This window comes from Equus quagga, chromosome 3 (genome assembly GCF_021613505.1).
Source record: "Equus quagga isolate Etosha38 chromosome 3, UCLA_HA_Equagga_1.0, whole genome shotgun sequence".
Classification (NCBI taxonomy): Eukaryota; Metazoa; Chordata; class Mammalia; order Perissodactyla; family Equidae; genus Equus; species Equus quagga.
The window spans coordinates 137,948,020-137,974,446 of NC_060269.1; the positions used below are offsets into that span (position 1 = coordinate 137,948,020).

At 37.8% G+C, this 26,427-nt stretch overlaps 1 protein-coding gene across 1 annotated transcript in view; it reads left to right on the forward strand.

The window, feature by feature from the left end:
• Nucleotides 1–26,427, forward strand: part of ADGRA3 (adhesion G protein-coupled receptor A3) — a 126,483-nt gene that overhangs the window by 55,397 nt on the left and 44,659 nt on the right. Inside the window, exons 5-10 of the mRNA XM_046656133.1 lie at nucleotides 6,364–6,435; nucleotides 9,124–9,284; nucleotides 11,226–11,439; nucleotides 16,041–16,205; nucleotides 18,816–19,017; nucleotides 19,984–20,139. Of these exons, the coding sequence (XP_046512089.1) occupies nucleotides 6,364–6,435; nucleotides 9,124–9,284; nucleotides 11,226–11,439; nucleotides 16,041–16,205; nucleotides 18,816–19,017; nucleotides 19,984–20,139 (970 nt within the window). The remainder of the gene's footprint in view (nucleotides 1–6,363; nucleotides 6,436–9,123; nucleotides 9,285–11,225; nucleotides 11,440–16,040; nucleotides 16,206–18,815; nucleotides 19,018–19,983; nucleotides 20,140–26,427) is intronic.

Consider the following 26,427-nt stretch of genomic DNA (forward strand, 5'->3'; position numbering starts at 1 on the left):
CTCAAATATTTATGAACACTTAGTGGTTTATTTATTTATTTTTTTTAAAGATTGGCCCTGAGCTAACATCTGTTGCCAATCTTTTCTTTCTTTTCCTTCTCCCCAAGGCCTCCCAGTACATAGTTGTATATTCTGGTTGTAGGTGCTTCTAGTTCTGTGTGGGACACCACCTCAGCATGGCCTGATGAGTGATGCCCAAGTGTCCATGCCCAAGATCCGAACTGGTGAAACCGTGGGCCACTGAAGTGGAGCACACAAATTTAACCACTCGACCTCAGAGCTGGCCCCAGATGTTTAATATTTGAGTAGCAACTGTAGAGGTTATAGAACTGGTAGGGGATAAGGAGCTGGAAATTTAATGATGGAGTTATAATGTCATCAAAACATAACAACACGTTACTCCCTTCCTCCCCCCGACACATACTCACAGACACAGACACACAATGTGGTATGTGCCCCAGAGAACATGTCCATATTGAGAGAGATAAGCAAAAGCTTTGCTAGTCTGGGAAATTTTCTTGGGAGAGGTTAAACTTGAGCTGACGGTCCAGAAGATTGCAGAGATTCAAATCATTAGAAAGGAAAAGAAGCTTAGCAAATGACGCGTCAAGGTAGAAATAAAAGCGTGGCCAGTTTGTCAAAGAGAAAAGGCCGTTGTGAATCATGGCCTTATTTCATTTAGCAATGAAATGACCATTTGAATCATGCCACTGACCTTGTGATTTGGGGTGAGTTGTTTAGCTTTTCTGAACTTTTCTGCTTTTCATCTGAAAAGTAGGATTAGCAGTAGCTCAAAGTTATTTTAAGGATTAAGATTTGAATGATCTATATCTGTTTATTTCTTATAATTTATGTATAATATAAATGCAGAACTTAGTATAAACCATCAACTATATTTTTATTTTATTTTTAAAATAAAGAGGCTCTGTTTGGCTGTAACTAGAATAAGGCTGGCTATCTATAATAGAGCTTTATATGGGAGTGTATGAAAAGCAGCAGAGGCTTAGAACTCATTCTACAGTAGGAAGCCACTGACAAACACTTATGTGGGAAAATGGCATCAAATCATGTGTTGGAGAAGAGCAGTCTGGGGATAGGGGTTTAGGGATTGGGATTTAGGGTAGAATGCGGGATTTTGGGTGAAAGTTGAAGTATAAGGATTGTCTGTACCTGGTTCTTTCTCTGTAGCTTTTTAGAATGTTTCTTCTATTTCACTCAAGTTTACTTTGAAAAAGCTGGTAGGGGCCGAAATAGTGAGATTATTTCATCTATACAGTAGGCGAGGGGACTTCAATTCTTAGTGTCGAACGAAGTACTGCTTCTTAGGAAACTTGTAGTGTTTGTCATTGTGCCCTTTAATTTTGAGGGAAAGGTATATGGCCAAATTTCTGTTTTTAAATAAAAGATTGATTTGGTATACAGCTTTACTCATAGCTTGAAATTACTTAAATCAATTGCAGTTTTCTTTTTTGTAACTGAATTGCAAACAATTTTATTTCAGTGCTTTTGTTATCTCTTCTTGAGAGTTTCGTATTTTTGGTTTTGAGGACTGTATAAGAATTGGCAAAATGAGGCATTTATGAAGGAAAAATTTGTTATGTTTTTGGATAGCTGTTACTCAAGTAATGAAAAAGAGTCTGGAGTGTACTGTTTGGTCGACTTTAGTTCCAGATGGATTTACTGCTTTGGCCCAGGGATTTTTGACCCATCGGTAAATGTTCTTTAGGCGAAAGAGCTGGTGGGACAGTGCTTACATTAGGGTAATTTATTATTTTCTTGCTATTTCTTTTGCCTCCTGCCTCAAAAACTAAAGCTTTGGGAAGTTTTACAGCTTCGGTCCTCTCTTGCATTTTTATCAATTCTCTGACACTATTTGTGAGAATTTATGGGTCATGAAACACAATGGACATTTTTCCAGATGAATCATTAAAACATAAAAGTAGCACTACCAACTTTTCTACTTTGAGATTTGATTGAGATGATTTTGTAACTCAGGTAATAATAGATTATCATGGCTCTTTTAAATGCAACAATCTATGGCATATATAGAAATATACCGGACTTATATCCTTCAAATACTGTTCTAAGAACAGTTATATTTGAGGGAGCTTCTTAACAATCAGGAATGCATTGCAATGGAGTTGCTTATAAGAGTTTGAGAATAGAATAGTTAACCTGATTCTAGAGCTATGGATCAAGAAACTTTGGATAAGCATTCTGTATCAGCTGCTACAATCCCTGGATTTCTGGGCTCTCTGAGTCAGGCTGTATGCTGGTTGTGAAGGCTCATAACAGTTTGTATTTCAAACATGGAGAAGAGCATTTTCTCAATCTAGCAAGTGGGAAAAAGAGTCTGATTTATAATGGTTACTGATTACATTGGTAATGTCGGACATTTCTTAGATTAGGAATTAGAGAGCTCCCTTCTACTGTCTCCCACCCGAAAGAGTAAGTATGCAAAAGAAGTGAGTCTGGAGTGGATCACCTTTCTGGCCGTGTCTTCTGCTGCCTCGTTAGCTGAACTCTCTGGGTTACCCTGGAACGTGGGATCTCTGCCTGACTGGGCCTCTTAGCGCAGGAGGCTGGAATCGAGGCCCCTTGGGGCCTGGATGAGACCTTGGCAGACAGCCTACAGCATTCCTGCCCAGACTTCTCAGCATTTTGAAACAAGTCTTGGCTTTGGAGGTTTAGGTTAAGAATTCAAAAATAACTTTCTTTAAACATATCGGAGGCTTCAGTGAACCTGGATGTGGTGGGTAAAATTGATTGATTCTATGTATTGATCTCTGCCTTTGTCGATGGAGAAGTTCGGGAAGAGCTGTCTCTGAGAAGGGAAGCCATACTCCCAGAGGTTCCCACCCCAACCCTCCTGCACACTGGAAATAATCGGGAGACCAAAGATGGGGAACGATGAAAGGGCTTCTGTGAAGTCTCTGTCCTTCACTTAAGAAGTTAATTTACAGAGAAATTGGCAGGAGATCAACAAACCTTCTTTTTTTCTTTTTACAAATTTTGTTCAATTTAAAACCTGTATTTTTTCCCCTAAAAATTATACCTTTAATATTTTTCTACCAGAAATATTAGTGAGTGATCTTTATAAGAATATTGATGTTATTAAGTAATAAAACCATTTGCAGAAGGAGGAGAAGGTAAATCTCCCGTCCATGACCCAGACATCACCCTGAGACAGCCTGTCCTAACTAACTCGTGTATATTTTCACATTTTCTGTTGCCCCCACAAGCGTGTAGGCGTACATGCAGGGCTTTAAAAATGAGTGCTGTACTCAACAATTTACTTTAAAAAGACTTTTATCGAGGGGCTGGCCCAGTGGCATAGTGGTTAAGTTCGCATGGTCTGCTTTGGCGGCCCGGGGTTCGTGGGTTCGGATTCTGGGTGTGGACCTACAGACTGCTCATCGTGCGTACAAAGTGGAAGAAGATGGGCACAGATGTTAGCTCAGTGACAATCTTCCTCACCAAAAACCACCTTTTACCGACATATCATTAAGATCTTTTTCAAGAGAGTACATGTTGATTTTAGGTCATGCTTGTTAATAGCTACAGAATATTTCAAGTGTAGAACAGATTATAATGTAGTCAGTTGTTCCTCTGTTGAAAGGACATTCCATTGGATTGCATTTTCCCCTCCTTTAACAGATCTGCCCCGGTAAATATCCTGTATATACACAGATGATGCATCGTATACCTTTAACTTATAGGAATTCAAATATATCTGTTTAGGAAAAAGTAGATAAATAAAGAAAAATTAAGTTGAGAGAGTAAGAATCAGCAACATAAAGGGTGAGGGTGGGGGTGGGTGGGCAATTCACCTGCCACTCCATTGAGTGAGCTTGTTAGGACACAGGAGCTGTGACTTTACTGGGCCTGTTGTCATTCTCTGTTCCCGCTTGCTTTTATTGTGTAAGCATCTGAGAGCTGGAGTGTGATGTTAGTGTTTTAAAATATGTGCAAGTTCTTATGGCCCCCAGGCCGAAGCCAATTGCTCCATTTGGTGTTCAGCCAAACAGACAGCAGTCTGTTCCAACAGTGGAGGAAAAATTGGTTTGTGTTGGGATTTACTGGGAGGATGCTGTGTCTCTTTCCAATGTGATTCCTTTCTCTGTAATTTCCAAGGGAAACAACCTAGTAATATGGAATAATTAGAATAACATTACCTAATAATTAGTATCTAATGGTCCATGTAAGATGAAATTTTTTTTTAAACTTAAATCCTATATTTTTAGGCTAGATTTTTATTTCCAACTTACTATTATGGAATTTTTCAAATATTTTAAAATTAGAGGTGATTGTATAAGAAATCTCCATATCTCATCGCCCATTTTCAACGCTTAACAACTCATAGCCAATCTTCGTTTAGCTATACCCTCCCATCTCCTGTCTTCCTGCCTACATTATTTTAAACAAATTCCAGTAATCATATAATTCCCCATAGGGTAGCTTCACAAAAGTATAGTTGTTCAGCTTAATTGCATCTAGGTTACTAAAATGTTAAGGTGATTGACACTCCCATGAGCAGTACCCTTTCAAAATCCACATTTGGTACCTGCTCTGGAGAGGCCAAAAAAAGGGGCATCTCTTTCATTGTTCTTTTAATTTGCAAATATCCTTTTTTTTTTAAGTTCCTAGGCAATTCTCCCATGAGGATTAGAATCATTTTATCTAGCTTTTTTATATAAAAAAAATCCTAAGACATATTTAAAAAATAATCCAATGATGTTCTTACTGAAGTTCGTTATATATTAACTCATGAAGAATTGGTGTCTGTGTAATATTCAGTCTTCCCATCCAGGAATACGTTGCTGCAGGTGTCCCTGGAGCAGCTGACCCGCTGACACTGGGGTAGATGCATTCTACCCCATTGAGGTAGACAATTCTACCCCTTTGTCACTTTCTCCCACACTTGAAGGATTCAGCCCAGACTCTGGAGGAGAGACAGGCCCACTTCATAGGTCTCAGGAATTCTACCTTGAGAGCTATAGGTCTAAATTGTATCAGTTGGGTTTTTTTTGGTTAAGAAAGATTGACCGTGAACTAACATCTGTTGCCCATCTTCCTCTTTTTGTATGTGAGCTGCCACCACAGCATGGCCACTGACAAGTGGGTGTAGGTCTGTGCCTGAGAACCAAACCTGGGCTGTTGAAGCAGAGTGGGCCTGACTTAACCACTAGGGCACCAGGGCTGGCCCTAAATTGTGTCTATTCTTGATATTACGACACACACAGAACAGATCTTGTGGTGGTTGGATCAATTTCCCGGAGCTGTCAGTCCCATTTTAGTATTAGAAGCCTGCTGAAGTTGGGGTCCACATCTTGGACAGTCAGCCACCATTACTGAGCACCAACTATATACTCCAGCATATTACTAGCCGCCAAAGGTACCTTGGTAAATAAGACACACAGGTCCCTCCCCTCCTGTTGCTCGTAGACAAGTGAGAAAGAAATACGTCACTCACATCATTATGGGAATAACTCCTGAAATTGTAGTATAGGGTGTTCTGGGTTTAATTCATACAAACTCTGCAAGGGTTTAGGTATTTATTGAAGCCATCTGATTAAGGGGAAATGAGAGGGTAAGTCACTTTCCCCATGGCCAACATTGACTTTTATCCCGAGTCTTTCATTTTAAACCCTGGGCTCATTCCACTCTGCTCACATGTTTCACTTAGTTACTCTGGGCTGCTGCTTCTTATCATTCAGGTCATCCTTTTCCTTTCTTTGATTTTTAATTTTTGCTTTCTTAAATGGTACTAAGTGAACACATGAAGAGTAGTTCTAGTGTAATAAGAGCATGACTATAATGAGGTAACTGAGATTCACCTGCTATTTGTTGGAAAACGCCTTATCTAGCAGTAATAATTTTTAAATAATTTTGTTTACTGCTTTGCATAGGGTTAAGAACAAATTTCTTCTTCAACCTTAGAATATTTACTAGTCGCTCCTTGTTTGTAAGATTTAAAACAACCTTCATAAATTCTTTTTTTTTTTAAAGATTGGCACAACTGTTGCCAATCTTCTTCACTTTTTTTTTTTCCTCCTTCTCCCCAAAGCCCCCCAGTACATAGTTGAATATTATAGTTGTAGGTCCTTCTGGTTCTGCTATGTGGGATGCCGCCTCAGCATGGCCTGATGTGCATTGCCATGTCCGTGCCTAGGATCTGAACCTGTGAAGCCCTGGGCCCCTGAAGCACAGCGTGTGAACTTAACCACTCAGCCACAGGGCCAGCCCCCATAAATTTGTCATAACATCATTTAATGATTGTAAGACCTTAGGAAATATGAAATAGTATAAAATGATATGTAATTGTTATTGGTTTTTTTAAGTGAAATTATTTCTTTTTTCCAGAAACCTTTCAGGGAATTTGTTTTCTTCATTATCTCAAGGAACTTTTGATTATCTTGGCTCATTACGGTCTCTGTAAGTAAGAATTTTTTTTTATGTTTTGATAAATGTATCTTAGTTTTTGAAAATTAAAATCAGTTACTGTATGACTTGACTTTAATTGGAGAATCTTGTGATTTTGCAAAAATTAGTATCTCACTTGAGAGCTTGTATTCGTGTTGAAAAGCATGCTGTAAACATTAGGAATGCATTTCAGAGCGGGACAACCATTTTCTCCTTAGAATACTGTCTCTCTCTAATGTATATTTAACATAAATGAATTGGTAATTTTTTCTCTTTGACTGGTTGTCAAATTAGAAAATATTTTGTTATTTGACTAATTAAATCCCCAAAGTATAAAATATCCCTCTCTATGAAGAATTTATAGTTAAGAGTATTTTATACTTTAGGGATTTAATTTTATCCTGGAACCCCTTCCCCAAACTGAATTCACAGTTAAAGAGAAAGAATTACCAATTTATTTATGCTAAATATACATTAGAGAGACACAGTATTCTTTTTTTTTTTTTAAAGATTGGCACCTGAGCTAACAACTGTTGCCAATCTTCTTTTTTCCTTTTTTCTGCTTCTTCTCCCCAAATCCTCCCAGTACATAGTTGTATATTTTACTTGTGGGTCCTTCTAGTTGTGGGATGTGGGACACCGCCTCAACGTGGTCTAATGAGCAGTGTCATGTCTGTACCCAGGATCTGAATCGGCGAAACCCTGGGCTGCCGAAGCTGAGCACGCAAACTTAACCGCTCGGCCACAGGGCTGGCCCGAGACACAGTATTCTAAAGAGAAACTTATTGCTGACATTTCCAGGGATCTTTATGTAAATGCCTGCTTTATCAAGTCAGCGCAAGATCATATTTATCAAGTCAATGCAAGACCATATTTACACGGTTCTCTGTAGCTTTAGAATTGGCTGATTCCCTCCCCCCAGCACAGTTTGGTTAATTGCAACATTGTGCAGGAGTTACTTCTGAAAGTAATTATATATCCAGATAAACCTTAATCTACTGCAAACTATAAATTACACTAATTTCTATTGGAATTACAGTTAAATATAATGTTTTTCAAATTTTTATTGTGTAGAATTTATGAGATTGAGTCTCTGTTTTGCCAGTGAAAAATGTCTTCTCTCCCAGGTGCCTCTGTTCAATGTATGCTGACTTCTTTCCTCCCCTTCCTTCCCCTCTTCTCTTTTTATCCTTCTCTCCCTTCCTCTTCTCTACCCTTCTCCTCTCCTTTCCTTTTCTAAGCCTATCATTTAAGTCTCACTTAGCCATTTTCATTGGAACGTAGCTAATAGGTTAGCCATTCGTCTGACTCCTCACCATCTTGGTGGACATATGTCTGTACTTCTAGAGTCGGATTGGATCAACCTCTCTCTGGTCTCTTTTTGATGCCACTACCATTCTTGTCCACAAGGCTGCTTTTTGGTGAAAACATCTCTTTTCGGCATATTTAGTGGCTCTAGTTAGCCATTTCTGTGAAGTTTTGGAAATAGACTGCAAAGCATAATCTGCCTTTTGAGACGCTGGGTAGCAGGAATGTGGGAAGTATTTTCATCCAAAAATTGGGAAGAATTGCCAGTATTTTTACCTGGTAGAGCTAGAAACAGACCAGAAAGTTGTGCTTAGGAATTAGAAGTCAGTCCGATCATCCTTCTGATACTGCTTTTTAAATTTAGTTTCCTTTTGTTGTGTCTCATCCCCCCCCCTTTTTTTTTGGCTAAAGCTAATGAGATGAAACCAATGCACAGTCTGTATTAGAAGCACAAATGAATATATTCGCCCTTTACACTTTGTTGATTTATTTGTACAGAACATGTTACATTCTATTTTAGTTGTATTTAGATTTTGTTCCCCCTATTACGTCATGTCCTCCAGGTTGACAGGGGCAGTGTCTGCATTTATTTTATTAGCTGGACTTAGTGTAAGGTGTGGCCCTTGGATAATTATTGCTTTGTAAAACAAGTATTCAAGAAATTGTTGTGCTTATATCCAAGCTTTGTATATCCTCTTTGTTTCTTACATCCAAGTGCCAAATTATAAAATTTCTTGCCTCCTGTAAAGATAATTCTCTAGTCTCTTTCCTAGCATGTAGGAGATATATTTTGAGTCGAGTCTATGCCCCTTAAGTTTGTAAGTATCTGTAGTATCATTGGGTGCATAGCAGAAAGTGTCAGAAATAGTCGTCATTGTCAAGGAACTTACTTTCCAGTCAGAGAGACAGAACAGTCCTATATTGCTTTGTGTTGCCAGAATTAACTGGAGAGTTTGTAGGCATTTCAGCCAAGAACACGGCACTGATGCTGGAAACACTGAGGAAGGCTTCGAGATCCAGTGTTAGCGCCACATGCTTTATGATGAATGGGCAGAAGATTGATAGATAAAGGGGACGAGAATTATGTTTTCCAGAACCCTGGAATTAAGGAATTTTTGCATAGATGAGGGATGATGAATAGATTTTGTTTGCATACCAACCTTGATCGAAAACTGAGTCAGTCCCAGGATCAGCGAAGAGCAGTGCTGGAGTCAGACACTCTGCAGGTTGTATCATTGGAAAGCGACCGTAACTGGTCGATGGTCTATGCCACAAACATGCTTAAGGGTCAGCAGCAGCATGCTTGCCACCCAAAGCGTAAGCCAGTATAAACCGAAAGTGCTATTTAATTTTCTTGACGCAAATCTCTCCTTTGTATTTTGTATGCTACAGGGAATTTCAGACTGAGTATCTTTTGTGTGATTGTAACATATTGTGGATGCATCGCTGGGTCAAGGAGAGGAACATCACTGTGCGGGACACACGCTGTGTTTATCCTAAGTCTTTGCAGGCCCAGCCAGTCACAGGGGTGAAGCAGGAGTTGCTGACATGCGGTAAGGGAGAAAAAACCTCAGAAAGTATTTGCCGTGGTTTGACTTGCTACCATGGTTTCCTTGACAAACTGTAAAATTCTCTTTATATTTGGGTGGAACTAGTACAACCATTAATCTTCATGGATTTGATAATTTTTAGTTTATGCCAACAATTAAGCTAGCTGGATTAAAAAACATGATTTATTCAATTGGTCTTTCAGGTTCTTAGGTTCTGAATGACTTTCTTTCTGAAAACTAATTTCAACGAATAGCATAGATCTTTAGATTTTTCTATCGGTTGGTAAATGAGGAATTTGTTGATAGTAGTAACATCTCAGGATGCAATCATATCGTTTGTTGGTCGGAGTATGAATTGATACAGCCTTTTTGAAGTATAGTTTGGCGACATGTATCAATATTCTTAAAAGACTGACAATTTGATGTAATTTTCCATGTAGGGGTCAGTTATTAGGAAATCATCACTATGTATATAAATCTCCAGACTTTATGTATAAGCATATCGTAAATGCTCAAAAATAGAGGATTGGTTTAATCACTGTGATACACCCATTCAGTGATGTAGTTTGCAGTTTTTGAAAAATCATGATTTTGAAGACTTGAGGAAATAACACGTTTACCGTGAGTTAAATGAAAACACGTAAAAAAAGTGCATAAGCCAAAAGCGGTCCTTAAAATGATACAGGGAGATTCCAGTTTAGTCTTTGTGCTTGGAAATAAACAATCCTATCATTTTTTTTCCTTTTCTCTTTCTTATCATTTTTATTGTTGTTTCACAAGTAAAATATGCTCATTGGATGAAAGTTAAGATTTACGAAAAGAAATAGTGTATACTTATATCAAATCACCACGGTGTACACTTTAAATATCTTACAATTGTATTTGTCAGTTATACCCCAGTAAAGCTGGAAAAAAAGACAACTAAAATAGAAGCAAAAAGACAAAGCCCATGCTACATTCTTATCCCTCAAAGGTAGCTCATATGAAAGACACCTTGGTGTATCATCTGCACCTTTTTCTTATGTTTTGATCAAAATGTCATAATACTCTAATGATATTTTGTAATCTTTTAAACTTGAGATAATATAAACTTATTTCCTCATCATATAAAATAGATGCATACCAATCTGTTATATAGATGAACCAAAATTTAACAACTTTCTTATTACTGTATATTAGGTTAATAATTTCTCACTTCATAAATAATACAAGGACTAATTTCCTTGTATGTGTCTTTGTAAATTCGCTCTTATTCTTTAGGATATACTACTACTAAAGATAGAATTGTTGTGTTAGACAAATGGACTAAATATTTTAAAGGCTTTTAATGAGCCCATGGTATTTGTGTATATTTTTTTGTGTATGTATTTAAAATGTCTCCCTTTTATTTTTCTGACTGGAAGGAAATATTATCAGCTTTTTAAAAGTGATTATAATGTAAGGGATCTTAAAAGATTTTTTTCTTTCTTTCTCTTTTTTTAAAATGTTCTAAATTTTCTGCAGTGAGTATGGATTGCTTTAATAACTAGAAACCAGTGGTTTAGTCAATGGTAATACAATCTCCAAAATGTATTTTAAAATTGTGTGTGTATATGTAAGCATGTACTTATCCCCAGGTTTAAGTATCATTTTATAGCTTGTTCTTTTAATATTGCTTCTGTGATCATCTGCTAGTTTAATGATGCCACCACAGAAGGAACAACTCTAAATGTCAGAACTGATGGGAAATGGTTTTCATTTTAATTTTACTTAATTTTGTTTTCATCTCGGACTCGCTTAACTCAGTCCCAGCCTTGTTGGTGCTCGCGTTAGAATGCTGTTCACTGAGGAATAAATTGGTTTTCCATTTTGAAAATTTTAATTAAAATTTCTATAACTCTTAATTCTGGAGTGTGAATATCGTATTGCATTTGTTTTTCTGGGTCTTTGTTTTACCGTCTCTAGATCCTCCCCTTGAATTACCATCTTTCTACATGACTCCATCTCATCGGCAAGTTGTGTTTGAAGGAGACAGCCTTCCCTTCCAGTGCATGGCTTCATATATTGATCAGGACATGCAAGTGTTATGGTATCAGGATGGACGAATAGTTGAAACTGATGAGTCACAAGGTATCTTTGTTGAAAAGAGCATGATTCACAACTGCTCATTGATTGCAAGGTAAACTTTTGAGATGAGGCATTGTCTCTGGATTGTATTTATTGTTTCAGAGTTGTAATGTTTAGTTGGAATTTAAATTAGTGTTTTATCTTCTTGCATTTAAAAATGCAAACATCTGACATTTCCTTTTCCTGATGTTTACTCATCTTCTAAAATTAAATAGTCATCTTTTCCATCCAGTTTGGAAGAAAAAAGCATAGGATAAAAGGGAAAGAAACACTGTTTAAAAGTTGGAGACTTTGTTTAAAGTTTTAGGACGAAAATGTAAACTTTTAGTACCAAACTAAATTGCTAACCTCTTCCTGCTGCTAAGCTCAGATTTTCACTTTTAGGAATCACCTAGTTTTTACTGTTTGTCTTATGATTAATGCTACATCTTAAGATACTTCCTCTCTCCACCCCACTAGTATAAAAGAATATAACATTTGTCCTCTGAGCCCCATGATCGATGTGAGCACCAAAATAGTTAATTTGAATGAACTTTAAAAAGTGTAAAAAACAGTGAAAATATATATGTCATTAGCATATATTTTATTTTGGTAAAATCTTAATCTGTGGCATTGCATTTTCTCTTTCTTTCTCTTCCTCTATGTCTTTTCCTATAAAATAGATGCATACCAATCTATTTCTTTCCTACCAATTATAGAACTCAGTGTGCATGTTTAAGAGTAGATCTGCAGTTCCACACTCTGTGACGAAGTGCCCTAGGGTATTATTACAACAAACTCACAGAAGCACCATGAAAAAATTACTGAGAAACTAAAGATTCTCTGAGTGGAGACTCATGTCTGGGAACTTTTAGGGTAGAATATCCTAGTTTATAATTTCTGTTTCTCTCTTGAGATTTTATTTTTGTTTATTAGAAGCATATTTTCATTTATGTGATCTAACATATTTACAGTAGATGCTTTTATATCCTTGCCTACTAATTCCAACTGCAGGGTTGTCTTGGGATCATCACCACTCACTATTTCCCTTTTTTTAAAGATTGGCACTTAAGCTAACAACTGTTGCCAATCTTTTTTTCCCCCCCTGCTTTTCTCCCCAAATCCCCCAGTACATAGTTGTTTATTTTAGTTGTGGGTCCTTCTAGTTGTGGCATGTGGGATGCCACCTCAGCATGGCCTGCCGAACAGTGCCAGTGAAACCCTGGGCTGCCAAAGCAGAGCGTGCGAACTTAACCACTCAGTTGTGGGGCCGGCTCCCCTACTTTTCTTTTAAATATAGTTTATATCTTCTTACTTTTTAAAAATATTATTTATATGTCTAGTAATGTTGGGTTCTATCCTGGATCTCGTGGATGATTTGCTGTCCAGGAGAGGTTGACAAAGTATAGCCTATGGGCCAAATCTAGCCTGCTGGGCCTGTGAGCCAAGAAAGTTCTTACATTTTTAAATGGTTACATTTCAAATGGTTATATAAGTACCTACGTAGTGTTCTTGATGTTGCTTCTTGGCCAGCAAATATTTAATGTCTGGCCTTTGAAGAAAAACTTTGCTGACTCCTGACTCTGAATTCTGTTGTATTTGCGTGAAGAGAGCTGGTTTTTGTTTCTTCAAGCAGCTAACTTGGCTCAGCTCAACCTCCTAGCTCTGTGTTTTCTGTGGAAGGGGGCAGCCAATGGCCGCCTGGTGTCTGCCGTACCTGCGTGTGGGTCAGGAGTCGGTCGGAGATCTGGGTAGATTTCACACGCAGAAGTTAGGTCTTCCAGCCAGGCTCCTTTCTGATTTCAATAAGTCAGAGTTTCTGGTTTTTAACGAGTAAGATTGTGAGTTTCTATGTGAATGCGGCCTGTCCTTGGGCAAAAGTCATTAAAAAAAAATATACTCCTGGTTCCTCCCCAGTGCCAACTCCTTCTTCCTGGTGTTAGCTCCTTTCTGATTTCTGCCTGCTTTGCAGTCACTCTCCATGTGTTGAGTTAGTTGTCATCCTGTAGTCTGTCCAGCGTTTATAATTGTGAACTGTAGGGAGGGTGACTGGGGAGGAGCCACTGTGCTGTTACCAGAAGCGGAGTTCCTTTACTGGGATCAGATCGTTAGGAATAATAAGTCCCAGTGAGAAGCCTCTAATTGTTATATGATTGTTACTGTGGTGGTAATTTCACAAGGGTCTACATATATCAAAACTTATCAGATTGTGCCCTTTAAGCAGTATATTGTATGAATAGACCATAGTTAACATATAATACAACAGTAAAGCTTTAAAAATATAATAGAATCCTTTCCTGAATAAAAGAGCTTTGATTAATTGAGAACTCTTAAGTTCTATGACTATAAAGTAACTAGATTTACTTTATAAATTTATTTATGCAAGTCATGCTTAAATCTGAATTCCTTATTGCAGTACAAAAAAGTTAATTCTAAGAATAGCAACTTTGCCTAACATTTTTGTTGGTAGAGGGACACGAATAAAGTGAAAATCTTTCATAAGAAGACTGAGAAGTCCTTTCCCCAGAGTTAGCCCAAGAATAATAAAAAAGCTGAAGAAGAAGGAAATATGTGGTTATTGAATTGGAGAATCTGAGATACCTCTTGATTCTTTATTGGTCTCCTCATGTCATTTTCCTTCATTACTAAGAATCAGAGTGTGTAGTTTCTCTAGAAGATGAAATTGAAGCTGCCTCTTTCTCCTTAAATCTCCAAATAGGCTTCACTGAGGATTCCTGAAAATTTTGTCCTGATAATTGGTTTTAGACATTGAAGTTATTGCAAAAAGTTATCTAAAAAAACATTCACAAAATATATTAGGATCATAGTGCCTGGAGTGTCCTGAGGCACTGCAGTGAGTTTCCAGAGGGGCTGTGGGGGTATTTGCAGCTTTTGAGGAAGCATAGTGATGCTGGACAGTGTCAGACACCGCACAGCTGCTGGCTCCAGGCAGTTAGGGTGTCCACGTTAGATAGTGCTGCATTCCTTTTCGCTGGTGCCATACTTTAGGATAATGGGTTTTTGGCGATTACTATGGTACAAAGCAAGTACTGTGTGAAAATCATTGTTGAAACCATTAGGAAGTACTTGTGGTTGTTTAAGAATGAAGTAAAACCTTTATTACAAAGTAATATGTGTTATTTTTTCAAATGACTACTAAGTTACTAGGACATAGCTACACGGTTTGGGGATTTAATTTAGTAATTGGAACCACTGTAGGTGTTTCTTTTGAGCCAGGGGCACCGTGAAAAAGTTATGTCGTCAGTGAAGATGCTGAGAAACAAGAAAGTTTGGAAATCTTTGTATTAGAGAATGATTTTCATTGCCAAAATTTTTCATACACTTCTTAGTTCAGTAGAGTTATGTAACTAGAATGTTTGACACTTTCTTATTTAAATTTAACGTCAAAACTCTTTTTATTTTCAATATATTTACTTTAGTGTATTGGTTTATTTACTGGTAAAGATGATAAACATTTTCTTTGATTCAAAATAATAACAGTGCCTCAAAGTTTTTATTAGGACATTTGTTGTTGTGTTGCCATTCATGATTTAGGAGACTGGAAAAATGTATATTAACTTTAGGTTATAATTTTGTAAGTTAATTAAAATGATACATGCTTTATGTCTCATTATTTCCTATTTATATCTACATAAAAGCAAAGCATAATGGGTCATGCGGTGGGGAATAAAGGTTAATTGAAGGTTCTGATGTTTGCTCTTTAAAATAGGTTTTATATTAGAGAATTATGATTTCATCTTGAAAATTGAATTTACTGATAGCTATTTAGAAATATAGCTGTTTTATAAAATGTGACGGATACTATTCCGTGGAAAACTCCTTTTGTTAAAGCATTAATTGGTAATGTGCTAAATCTTTTTAGGGACTTAACGGGTTGCTTCTTGTATAACCCTTCTTCACAAGATATTGTACTTTAAATATTTTCTGAATTACTCCCTAATATTGGTCTCCTTGCTTCATGCTTGAGAATTTTCCTCAGAACCTATGAGAAGGGAGATGTAACTCGGAAACTTCTCCATTAGTTTTGCTGAAGAATGTGCCATGATGTTTCTGCCTTTACAGTGGCTGTCCCCTTCCTGCTGTGTCCTCCTCTCTGCTTCTGGAAGGCAAGGTCTCAGGCATCGTGTACCATTGCACTTTATTCATACTTCTGATATGACTCTTCCCAGAGTATTCTAAGTGTCCCGTTACCTGCTTGTCTTGACCTGCTGCTAAAGAACTTAAATGGAGGAATCAATTTTTTTCTTTTCTTTTCCTTTTTTTGAGGAAGATTGGCCCTGAGCTAACATCTGCCCCCAATCCTCCTCTTTTTGCTGAGGAAGACTGGATGTGAGCTAACATCCCTGCCCATCTTCCTCTATTTTGTATGTGAGACACCTATGACAGCATGGCTTGATGAGCGGTGTGTATGTCCGTGCCCAGGATCCGAACTGGTGAACCCCGAGCCTCTGAAGCAGAGTGCACGAACCCAACTGCTACACCGCCGGGCCGGCCCATGGAGAAATCATTTTTTAAATCTGTTTTTTATCTAGCAGGCGCTTGATGCCCAATGTGCATTCAGACGTATTTGCTAAATGAATGACAGAAGCCCTTGTTGGTTTCCCTTTTTGCCTAACCATATTTTCTCTCTTTTTAAAATCTTTCTTCATGCAGTGCCCTAACCATTTCTAATATTCAGGCTGGATCAACTGGAAATTGGGGCTGTCATGTCCAGACCAAACGTGGCAATAACACGAGAACTGTCGACATTGTGGTGTTGGAAAGCTCTGCTCAGTACTGTCCTCCTGAGAGGGTGGTCAACAATAAAGGTGACTTCAGGTCAGTGACATGGAAAAGGCTGCAAAAGTCTCCTTTGCTTCAAATCTCTTTTTATTCTCAAAGGCACATAATTGGTCTCCTATCCTCAGTAAGAAAATTTGGAAAATGTATGTGTATGCACATATATATCCTTATATATCTATCTGAAGACTGTCCTTTAGAACAGTGATTTCAGAAATATTTATGGAGCTTTAAAAAAGTAGGTGCCTGAATTTTATCTCAAATCTGTTGATTTAAGAGTCTCGGAAGGAAGAGCTGGAAGTGTTCATTTTTAACAGGTGGTTTTGTTGTAATAGTTAAGAACTACTACTTTAGTCGAATTTCCGAAATGTTCCCCTAAAATAGTGCAAAATTCAGACCGTGCAATGCTATTTCCTGGTTTTTCAAGGGCTCTTTTATGGGTGGACTTTGGAGGGTTAGTATCGCTAAATCACTTTTAACTGGTGGCAGTTAAGTGTAGACATCATAATTAGGAGAAAAGATGTCCCATTTTCCTCCCCTATTTGGTTGATTCTGACAACTAAGCAAGAAAGACTTCGGAAAATGAAAGTTCTTGGGTGGCCTCAAACTTGGGAGGCCATTGGCGTTGGACTCTGTGTTAACATAAGCAAAATGAGTTCAATATTATGACTTTTTTACTAGAAAGTTAAGAATTTGTGAGAGGTAAAACTTTTACCTTAAACTCTCTTTACTTTCAAAGTTGCTTTAAAACATCTTTAAATATATTATTAATATTTTTTACATTCAGGATTTTAATAGTGAGTTTATAGTTGATATAAACAAAGGGAGATAGATTGCTGTTTAAACCAGAGTAAAGATTGTTGAATACCCAGTTTGCACGGTCTGTGATGGGTCCTATTGCTGCCTTGTGGCTGTAAGCCCGATTTTTAAAGGATAAGTAAATCCTTTGGTTAACCTTTCAAATTTGAGGTGAAAAAGAAATAACAGCATCTTAGCTCAGCTAGTTCTTCATTGCTTTTTTTTAATTGTCTTTTGTCCTTTGAAAAAAATTCTCCTTGACACAAGTATACAGAAATCAGCATTTATTATTGCCAGTGAATAAGTCTTTTATGTGGATTAACTGTTAATCTATAATACTTATATTGTATACTTCAAGGTGAACTAGATAACATTTAATTTTGTTATATCCAACATCTTTTACTAAGTAATTATAATATGTCTTCTGCTTATGGTGGATTTTCTTTTTTTACTCATAGCTTTTGAGTATTTTACACTTTTAAAAGTAGAAGAAAAATTGAATTATTTAGCTGACTAATGAATTATTTATCTTTTGACACTCCTTAAGATATACAATTAAACTTCCACTGCATTATAAGATTTAGTTTAGTGTTGCTTGGTCTAGTTATACAGTTTTTGATAATGAATTATATTTTGATGTGACTGATTATAATTTAGCAGTTCCTGTGTTATGAGTCTGCTGTAACTTTTATTAAATATATTCATTTTCATTCCCATTTTTGGAGAAGTGGAAGATTTCTTCCAGTCCATTTAGTGATGATCCATGCCAACAGGTTTGTATAGTCACTTAAACAGTGACTATACAATTTATTTGGGCTTCTCCCAGATAAATTAAGTTGTATACTGTGTTGGAGTTCTTCAAGAGCACCCACAAGCACAGAAATTTGCTAGAAGGATTCATGGAACTTGATATAGTTGTAGTCACATCTAAGATATCTTATAGGGATGTAGTAAGATATGTAGCTGGATCATAAGGGAAAAAGGCACAGTTGGGTTCTGAAGCGATCCATGTGCAGGCCTCCTTGTGCTCTCTCCCTCTTGTGAGGGTTGCACAGAGCCTACTCCTCCAGTGATGAAAACGCAGCACCCTCCATGCAGTGTTTCTGCCCAGGGAAGCCCATTGAAGACTCAGCACCCAAAGTTCTTATTGGGGGGCTGGTCATATAGGCATCCTCTGCCTAGCACGTACTGAAATTTCGGACTCCCAGGAAGAAAACAGGTGTTCAGCATAAACTGCATTACTTGTCCAAGCACTGTAGGCACAATGAACACCCTTAGCAGTTAGCTGTTCATGGGGATGCTCCAGGCCCCAAATTCCTAGAGACCACCAAAGGGCCAGTGTTGCAATCAAACCTTTCTAAGGATAGCAGGGGACCTGCTAGCCACTTGGACCTGCTGTGGTAACTCTTCTCTGCAGTGGTACTAACTACTTCTGCGAAAGGCCAAATTCTGTTTAGATTGGACACAATTCTGACCTTATATACCTAATGGTTACATAAACCTACAATATAATAGCAGTAATTAAAAAGAAATGCAAATCCATTTGTTGCAGCATTTTTCTCTTTTACGGCATAAGGCACAATTTCCCTGTCTGTTTATAGCAACATTTAGAGTATTTTAGAAAAATATCCTATTCTGTTATGGTATTAAAATATACTTGGCTGATAGTTTAAAATGATTTAGTTCATGTTAACTATTTTTTTAGTTTGGTTTTTATTCTTAGAGGAGTTTTATTTATTCTCCTTGATTTTTCTCTATAATTATACATGACGTTTTCATCTTCAACTTTTCTTCTCTTATGACTTTTGTCAATGTAAGTTTTCTTGTATTATTTTATCTTCGTCCCTCTAGATGGCCCCGAACACTGGCAGGCATTACTGCATATCTGCAGTGTACTCGGAACACCCACGGTGCTGGGATCTATCCTGGAAACCCGCAGGATGAGCGGAAGGCTTGGCGCCGATGTGATAGAGGTGGCTTTTGGGCAGACGATGATTATTCTCGCTGTCAGTATGCAAACGATGTCACTAGAGTCCTTTATATGTTTAATCAGGTAACTCAACAGTCTTCAAATTTGCCGAGGTTGTTAATAAAACGTGGTATTCAAACCAAATTACCTAAGAGTTTTTTTTACATCCTAGTAAAGCATAAGGATTTTGGGTTTATGCTTCCATTGATTGGTCTATCTTGGAGATCCAGCCTAGTTTTCTCAACTGGTATTCAAGGCCCTCTGTGGCTTCACTCTTCCTTTCCAGTCACTGCCTGGTTTTCCGCCTTTGTTTGAATGCCTTAATCATCTGTTTCCACTGGACAAAATCCCAGCCATCCTCCAAGTCCACCTGGGAAGCCCCCTCTTGGGTTCCTTTTATGTAAAGTCCCTTTGTCACAGGTGATCCTTTGTCATACATGTACTACTCAGATACCTTTTCCTGTCTTTGCTTCTATGCATCTTTTATAAACCTCACCAGATTATCAGCAGCTGGAAGATGGTGTCTGTATTATACATTTTTTTATGAACCTTAGTATCTGGGATACCCTTTTTGCAATGATTGGTGCTGAGTCGTGTTTAAGTCAATAAATAAACAGATGTAAAACATTACTGGCAGTGCCTGGTGATACAGATAAGTGCTAAATAAATGGTTCATACTCCTGTGGAGTAGGAGTTCCAGGGAGATATTGATCCCTCCCAGCTGGAGTACTCAGGAAAGCCTCTTTACTAAGCAATTGGAATTGAGTGCCTGTAAAATTTGGAGAAGCAGAGAGGGAGAGATGGTGCAGCCTGTTTACGTGATGTGTTTTCATTTATTATTATATTTCATGCCAACTTAAAGAAAATTTCTCTCAGGGAAGTTCCCATGAAAATTTCAGTTTTCTCAGGTTTGAAAAAGCATTTTAAGAAGGTCGTGGTGAGTAAGTAATAAAGATTTTGAATCCATTGCTATGTTTTTAAATACAAAGATAAAATGTCAAAATTCTGTTGATATTTTGCTGAGTGCCTCCTTTTTCCTTTTTCGTGTAGATGCCCCTCAATCTGACCAACGCTGTGGCCACAGCCCGACAGTTACTGGCTTACACTGTGGAGGCAGCCAACTTCTCTGACAAGATGGATGTTATTTTTGTGGCTGAAATGATAGAAAAATTTGGAAGATTTACCAAAGAGGAAAAATCAAAAGAGGTATTTTTCTAGTTCAGCTTTGTAGCATATAGCATGCCAACAAACGGTCCTGTGGTAGAGATGAATCTGTATTTTTAAAGTCTGTTTATGTTTGCTAGATTTGAACTAAATACACTTTTTAGTTTCCAAAATGGTCCTAGAGAAACTTCCACTCCATCTATTATAGTGACCTTTTGTTGGGTGGAGTAGAAGTGAACTGTCAGTTCTGGGAAATTAAGGTCCCCTGACAGAGCAGAGCCAGCCTGGGAGAAAGCATCTTTCCGCCTCCACATTTTGGGTTAGTACTGGGGAGTACTGGGATTTCTTTTCTCTACACAAGCCATGTGTGCATCCTTCTTAATGTGAGTTTTAGTCACCCAGATCTTGTGTTAAATTGCTTAATTGCTTTTGTGATGTCCTGGAGAAATGAAAGAGTGTTTTAGGAACTATTTTGAAATTCCAAGTGATTGAAAACTTAGTGACCATGAAAGGGGTACATTTTAAAAACCATGCTAAAACTATGATATGCTTGTGCTGGCCCCATGCTGTAGTGGTTAAGTCTAGCGTGTTCCACTTTGGCAGCCCAAGTTCATGGGTTCGGATCCTGGGCACGGACCTACACCACTCATCAAGCCATGATGTGGCAGTGACCCGCATGCAAAAGCAGAGGAAGATTGACACAGATGTTAGCTCAGCTAATCTTCCTCAAGCAAAAAAAGAGGAAGATTGGCCACAGATGTTAGCTCAGAGCAAATCTTTCTCACCAAAAAACAAAACAAAGCAAAACTGTGAATATGCTTGTCAACACAATATCCTTTAGGAGAAAACATTGACAACCACAGTTTTTAGAGCAAATGACCAGCAAATAATGTTTTGAATAAGTTTTTAGAAGCAGTTTAACATATTCTTAGACTTCATCAGGTGTCGAGCTGCCTGAGAACTTTATATATTGTTTCTTTTATGATATAATCACACAAAAATGAATTTTAGAGGTAGAAGAAATCAAGTCATAAGCTGAAGCCCAAAGAAAATTACATTATTTATAAGGTTTTACAGCTAGGTTAGGGCAGGGCTGAAAACAGAACCCAAGAACCCTGGCCATCTAATTTAAGAGTTTTCTTTTATATCACATTTACTTTCTAGTACAATGTTGCCCTGCCCTGGTATTCCAGAAATATTCAATATACAACTGTGGGGAGAATATTGGACTAAAAGTCTAATGTGTTTCTTTACGTAGAACATCTCACATTGGTGAATATGCTAAAAGGTAAATTACATTTAACGTAGGAGCTTTTTGGGTTTTTTTGGGTAGAATATCTATTAATATCTTGCATTTTGGTGATAAATTTTGGAACTGCCGCCTTAGTACATTAGGTAGTTTTCTTGATGTAGCTGTTAAAGGAAGAAAATAGTTCTATGTATATAAATGAGACTCAGGTCGGAGGACCACTTGATAACGAGGTAACATTTCAGTGTTGTTATCTGAACTTCAGACCACAATTTTCCAGTGAACTGTCCTCCTGCTTGATTGTGTCTCTGGGCCACAGCCTGCTTCCCGTGTAAATTTTCCTCGCGCTGAGAGAAGCTGGCTGCATTCTGGCTCTGTGGTAATCCTGCTCTCCATTGTTGATTGTAATCACAGGTTAGCTGCCCGCATGATTAGAAGTCATTCTTGGAAGAGGGATGTTTCGAGTCACTGGTGTAATTGGAATGACATTTGGAATGTGGACATTGAAAAAGATTGTGCCATCATATAATACGTATTTATTCCCACGCTGCCCAGCTTTGACATGAGGGGCCTCTGTGTACCTCCTAACTCAGGAAGAGCGAGGTGGTGCCCAGAGGTGCACATTTCACCATATTTGCAAATGTGTGGAATGAATGGTCGGTCACGTTGGCGTATTCTGAGGTGGAAGCATCTTGTTGAGGACTGGAAGTAGCTGTGGTTTGTGAGTTACTAATTAACCATGGGCCCTTTCTTTGTTTTTAAAATAGGGATGGTACTTGCCCTGTTAACTTCCGGAGTTTGTGTGCGCAAGTGAGAAAATACAGGTGAAACTACTTGCAGAATCATTGCAAAGCTAGGATGTACTTTTATATGATCAGGAAATTTAACATTCTTATGATCTCAGAAGCTAAGAAGGAGGTTCTTTAAAAAAAAGAAATCACCAGCGTGCTTTAGTTACTTGTCTAAACACTTAGTTTGAAGGAGGTTGATGTCGCTTTCACTGGCTGACATAGGAGGTAAAATTTTAATTATCTTTGGAAACAAATGAAGGCAACTTATTTAGTCTAAATAGAAGAAACAGAGGAAAATTATTCAGGATCGAACAACTGAGATATAAATGTGATATTACCCGTCTGATTCTTTGGAAACTTAAACCGCAGGCCATAGCTTTCACCGTTTAGTAAAAAGAAGTCATGAGGTTTAATGGCTTCATTTTAAGTTACTTACCATTACATAAAATTATGCTAAGCTATCCTAACGAGCATATAGCTTAATTGGACAAGTAATTAAATTGATTTTTGTATTATGTACAAAAAATATTCTGCTATGGATTTTTTCGAAACTAAAATATTAGGAGGCGGTTGCTTTTTAACCTGTGATTGAATCTAGCCAACACTAGCTGGTACTCTGTTGTCTTAGGATGAGAGCTAAAAGCTATCCAACTGCCAGGTCTAAGTGATGTATTTAGTGGGGTCTTTGAAAAAGAGCTGAAGGTTGTCTGTCAGGCAATTTAAGTGTCTGTTCCATATTTATGATAGTGATTTCTCTTATGAAAACAATACATAGCCATTTCTGAAGATGAGAAACTACAGAAAGATTAGATTTGGTTATGTGCTGTAGTCCCCTTACTGTATTCTAGTTTTAAATATGTGAGTGAGGCACGCACCTTAATGCTAGTTCAATACAAAGTTCATTTGGCACATTTTTTTATATAGATTGGAAAAAATGTAAAGTTCTTTCATTTACTCATTTAAAAACATAATCACTTCTCTATTGACAGTTATGTTTCTTTCTTTTGGTATTTCTAATGTTTTTTTCCTTGATTCTACTTGTGAGACTTTTCTATGTTGTTAAGCTTTTCAAAGACCCAGCTTCTGGCTTTGCGATCTTTTCTAGAACGTTGTTTCTCAAACTTGAGTGTGCATCAGAATCAGCTGGAGGATTTGTTAGACACAAGTTGCTGGGCACCACCCCTTCACTTTCTGACTCTGCAGGTCTGCGATGGGGTCTGAGAATTTGCCTTTCTGCTAAGTTTCAGATGATACTGGGCAACGTGTCTTCGGGACAGGTTTTGAGAGAACACAGTAGTATCTTCATTTTCTAGCTTTACATTGCTTTTTAAAAACATTTCATAAACTTTTTTTAATTAGAAAATTCCAAGAGTCTTGGAGAGAGAATGTTACCATTAATACCTATGTTATACCTTTGACTAAGCTTCAACAATTTTCAGTACTTTCGAGTCTTGTCTCATCTCTCTGTCCACTTATTTCCTTTGTCCTCCATCCCTCCCGCCTTCTCTCTTTCTCCCTTTTTCTCTTTTTCAAGGCTGGAATATTTAATAGCAAATTCTAGGTGTCATATTTCATTCATAATTTTTCGAAAATATATGGAATTTTAAAATATAACCATGATACTGTTATTATATCACCCAAATGAGTTCTGAGTCCTTAATATCATCACGTCTAGTCCATGTTCAGTTTTCCTTGATTATGGTTTTTTAAAAATGTGGACTTTGGTTGCTTAATGGAATCTATTCATATAATTTTGCAGTTGGTTATGTGGGATTTTCTAGACAGATAGTTATGTCACCAGCAAATAACAGTTGGTTTATCTCTTCCTATGTAAAATATATCCCTTTTTTTTTTTTCTGGTTATACATTGGAGAGGACCTCCAGAACAATGCTGATTAATGTCGGTGATAAGGGGTCTTAATGAGAATGGTCTCATATATCATTATTAAGGGTGATACTTGTTTGCTTCTGCCAAGTACCTAGGAACAATACCAGAGTAGGGGAGGTCCCTTTGAAATTAGATCTCACCTTGAAGTTTTTCAGACCAGAAAGTAACATGAAGTCTGACCGTAGTCCTGTGCAAATGCCAACTTGTGTTTGCAGTTGTCAAGGAAGAAATTCTTTTTACCTCGTATCTTGTGCCAATGACAAGACAGGCAAGTTTCAACTTTCCTTGCTGTCCCCTTCCTTCTGTGAGGCTAATTTAGGGCTGGATTGTCCTGACCCAGGAGGTGTCCCCTTTGGGTTATCAGTCTTATGCAGTGGTCATCTCCTGTTAGGCCTGTGTTGGTGGGGCCTAGGCCCTCTGTGGACATCAAAAGGTAGTCCATGGTCAACAGAGTTCTGCCTCAGAGCTCTTTGAATTTCTGCTTTTGTTTTGCTATTGGCTCTGGAGGAGTCTTTATTTTCTGACTGGTGCATTTAAAAAAAACTTTCTTTGCTTCAGCATTTTTTCCTTTTAGCAGGAGAATTGTCCAGAGCACGTTGTCTTCCATACTGCCAGGAAGGGAGATGCACATACGTTTTTGTAATCAGAAAAAACAAAATCTGCTTCCATTGGGAGAATTGGAAGAATCTTAGGAGTGAAGCGTTTCCATTTGTTGTGAAGGTGTGGCTGAGAGTGCTGCTCATTAACTTCTGCCTCTCTCGAATGTTCCAGGAATTATTTTTATAAATGCAACTTTGTCTGCTTGGATTGTCTACTTAGAGGAAATGTTCTCCTTCCTGTTGATAATTGTATCTTCGTTGCCTGTGCTAGAAACACAGCAAGAATCAGTCCTTCTCTAGTCACAGCAGCTCTGCCATTGATGTGCATTTTTAACTTCTCTGTGTCTCTTTTTCTTTTTCTTTTTCTTTTTTTTATTAATGTTATAATAGATTACAACCTTGTGAGATTTCAGTTGTACATTTTTGTTAGTCATGTTGTGGGTACACCACTTCCCCCTCTGTGCCCTCCCCCCACCCCCCCTTTTCCCTGGTAACCACCGATCAGATCTCCTTATCAATATACTAAATTCCACCTATGAGTGGAGTCATATAGAGTTCGTCTTTCTCTGACTGGCTTATTTCGCTTAACGTAATACCCTCGAGGTCCATCCACGTTGTTGTGAATGGGCCAATTTTGTCTTTTTTTATGGCTGAGTAGTATTCCATTGTGTATATATACCACATCTTCTTTATCCAATCATCAGTTTCTGGGCATGTAGGCTGGTTCCACGTCTTGGCTATTGTAAATAATGCTGCGATGAACATAGGGGTGCAACGGACTCTTGAGATTTCTGATATCAGGTTCTTAGGATAGATACCCAGTAATGGGATGGCTGGGTCATAGGGTATTTCTATTTTTAACTTTTTGAGAAATCTCCATACTGTTTTCCATAGTGGCTGTACCAGTTTGCATTCCCACCAACAGTGTATGAGGGTTCCTTTTTCTCCACAACCTCTCCAACATTTGTCACTCTTGGTTTTGGATGTTTTTGCCAATCTAACGGGTGTAAGGTGGTATCTTAGTGTAGTTTTGATTTGCATTTCCCTGATGATTAGCGATGATGAACATCTTTTCATGTGTCTATTGGCCATATTCATATCTTCTTTTGAGAAATGTCTGTTCATGTCCTCTGCCCATTTTTTGATCGGGTTGTTTGTTTTTTTGTTGTTAAGCAGTGTGAGTTCTTTGTATATTATGGAGATTAACCCTTTGTCGGATAAGTGGCTTGTGAATATTTTTTCCCAATTAGTGAGCTGTTTTTTTGTTTCAATCCTGTTTTCCCTTGCCTTGAAGAAGCTCTTTAGTCTGATGAAGTCCCATTTGTTTATTCTTTCTATTGTTTCCCTCAACTGAGGAGTTACAGTGTCCGAAAAGATTCTTTTGAAACTGATGTCCAAGAGTGTACTGCCTATATTCTCTTCCAAAAGACTTATTGTCTCAGGCCTAATCTTTAGGTCTTTGATCCATTTTGAGTTTATTTTGGTGTGTGGTGAAAAAGACTGGTCAATTTTCAATCTTTTGCATGTGGCTGTCCAGTTTTCCCAGCACCATTTGTTGAAGAGACTTTCTTTTCTCCATTGTAGGCCCTCTGCTCCTTTGTCAAAGATTAGCTGTCCATAGATGTGTGGTTTTATCTCTGGGCTTTCAATTCTGTTCCATTGATCTGTGGACCTGTTTTTGTACCAGTACCATGCTGTTTTGATCACTGTAGCTTTGTAGTATGTTTTGAAATCGGGGATTGTGATTCCGCCGGCTTTGTTTTTCTTGCTCAGGATTGCTTTAGCAATTCGCGGTCTTTTGTT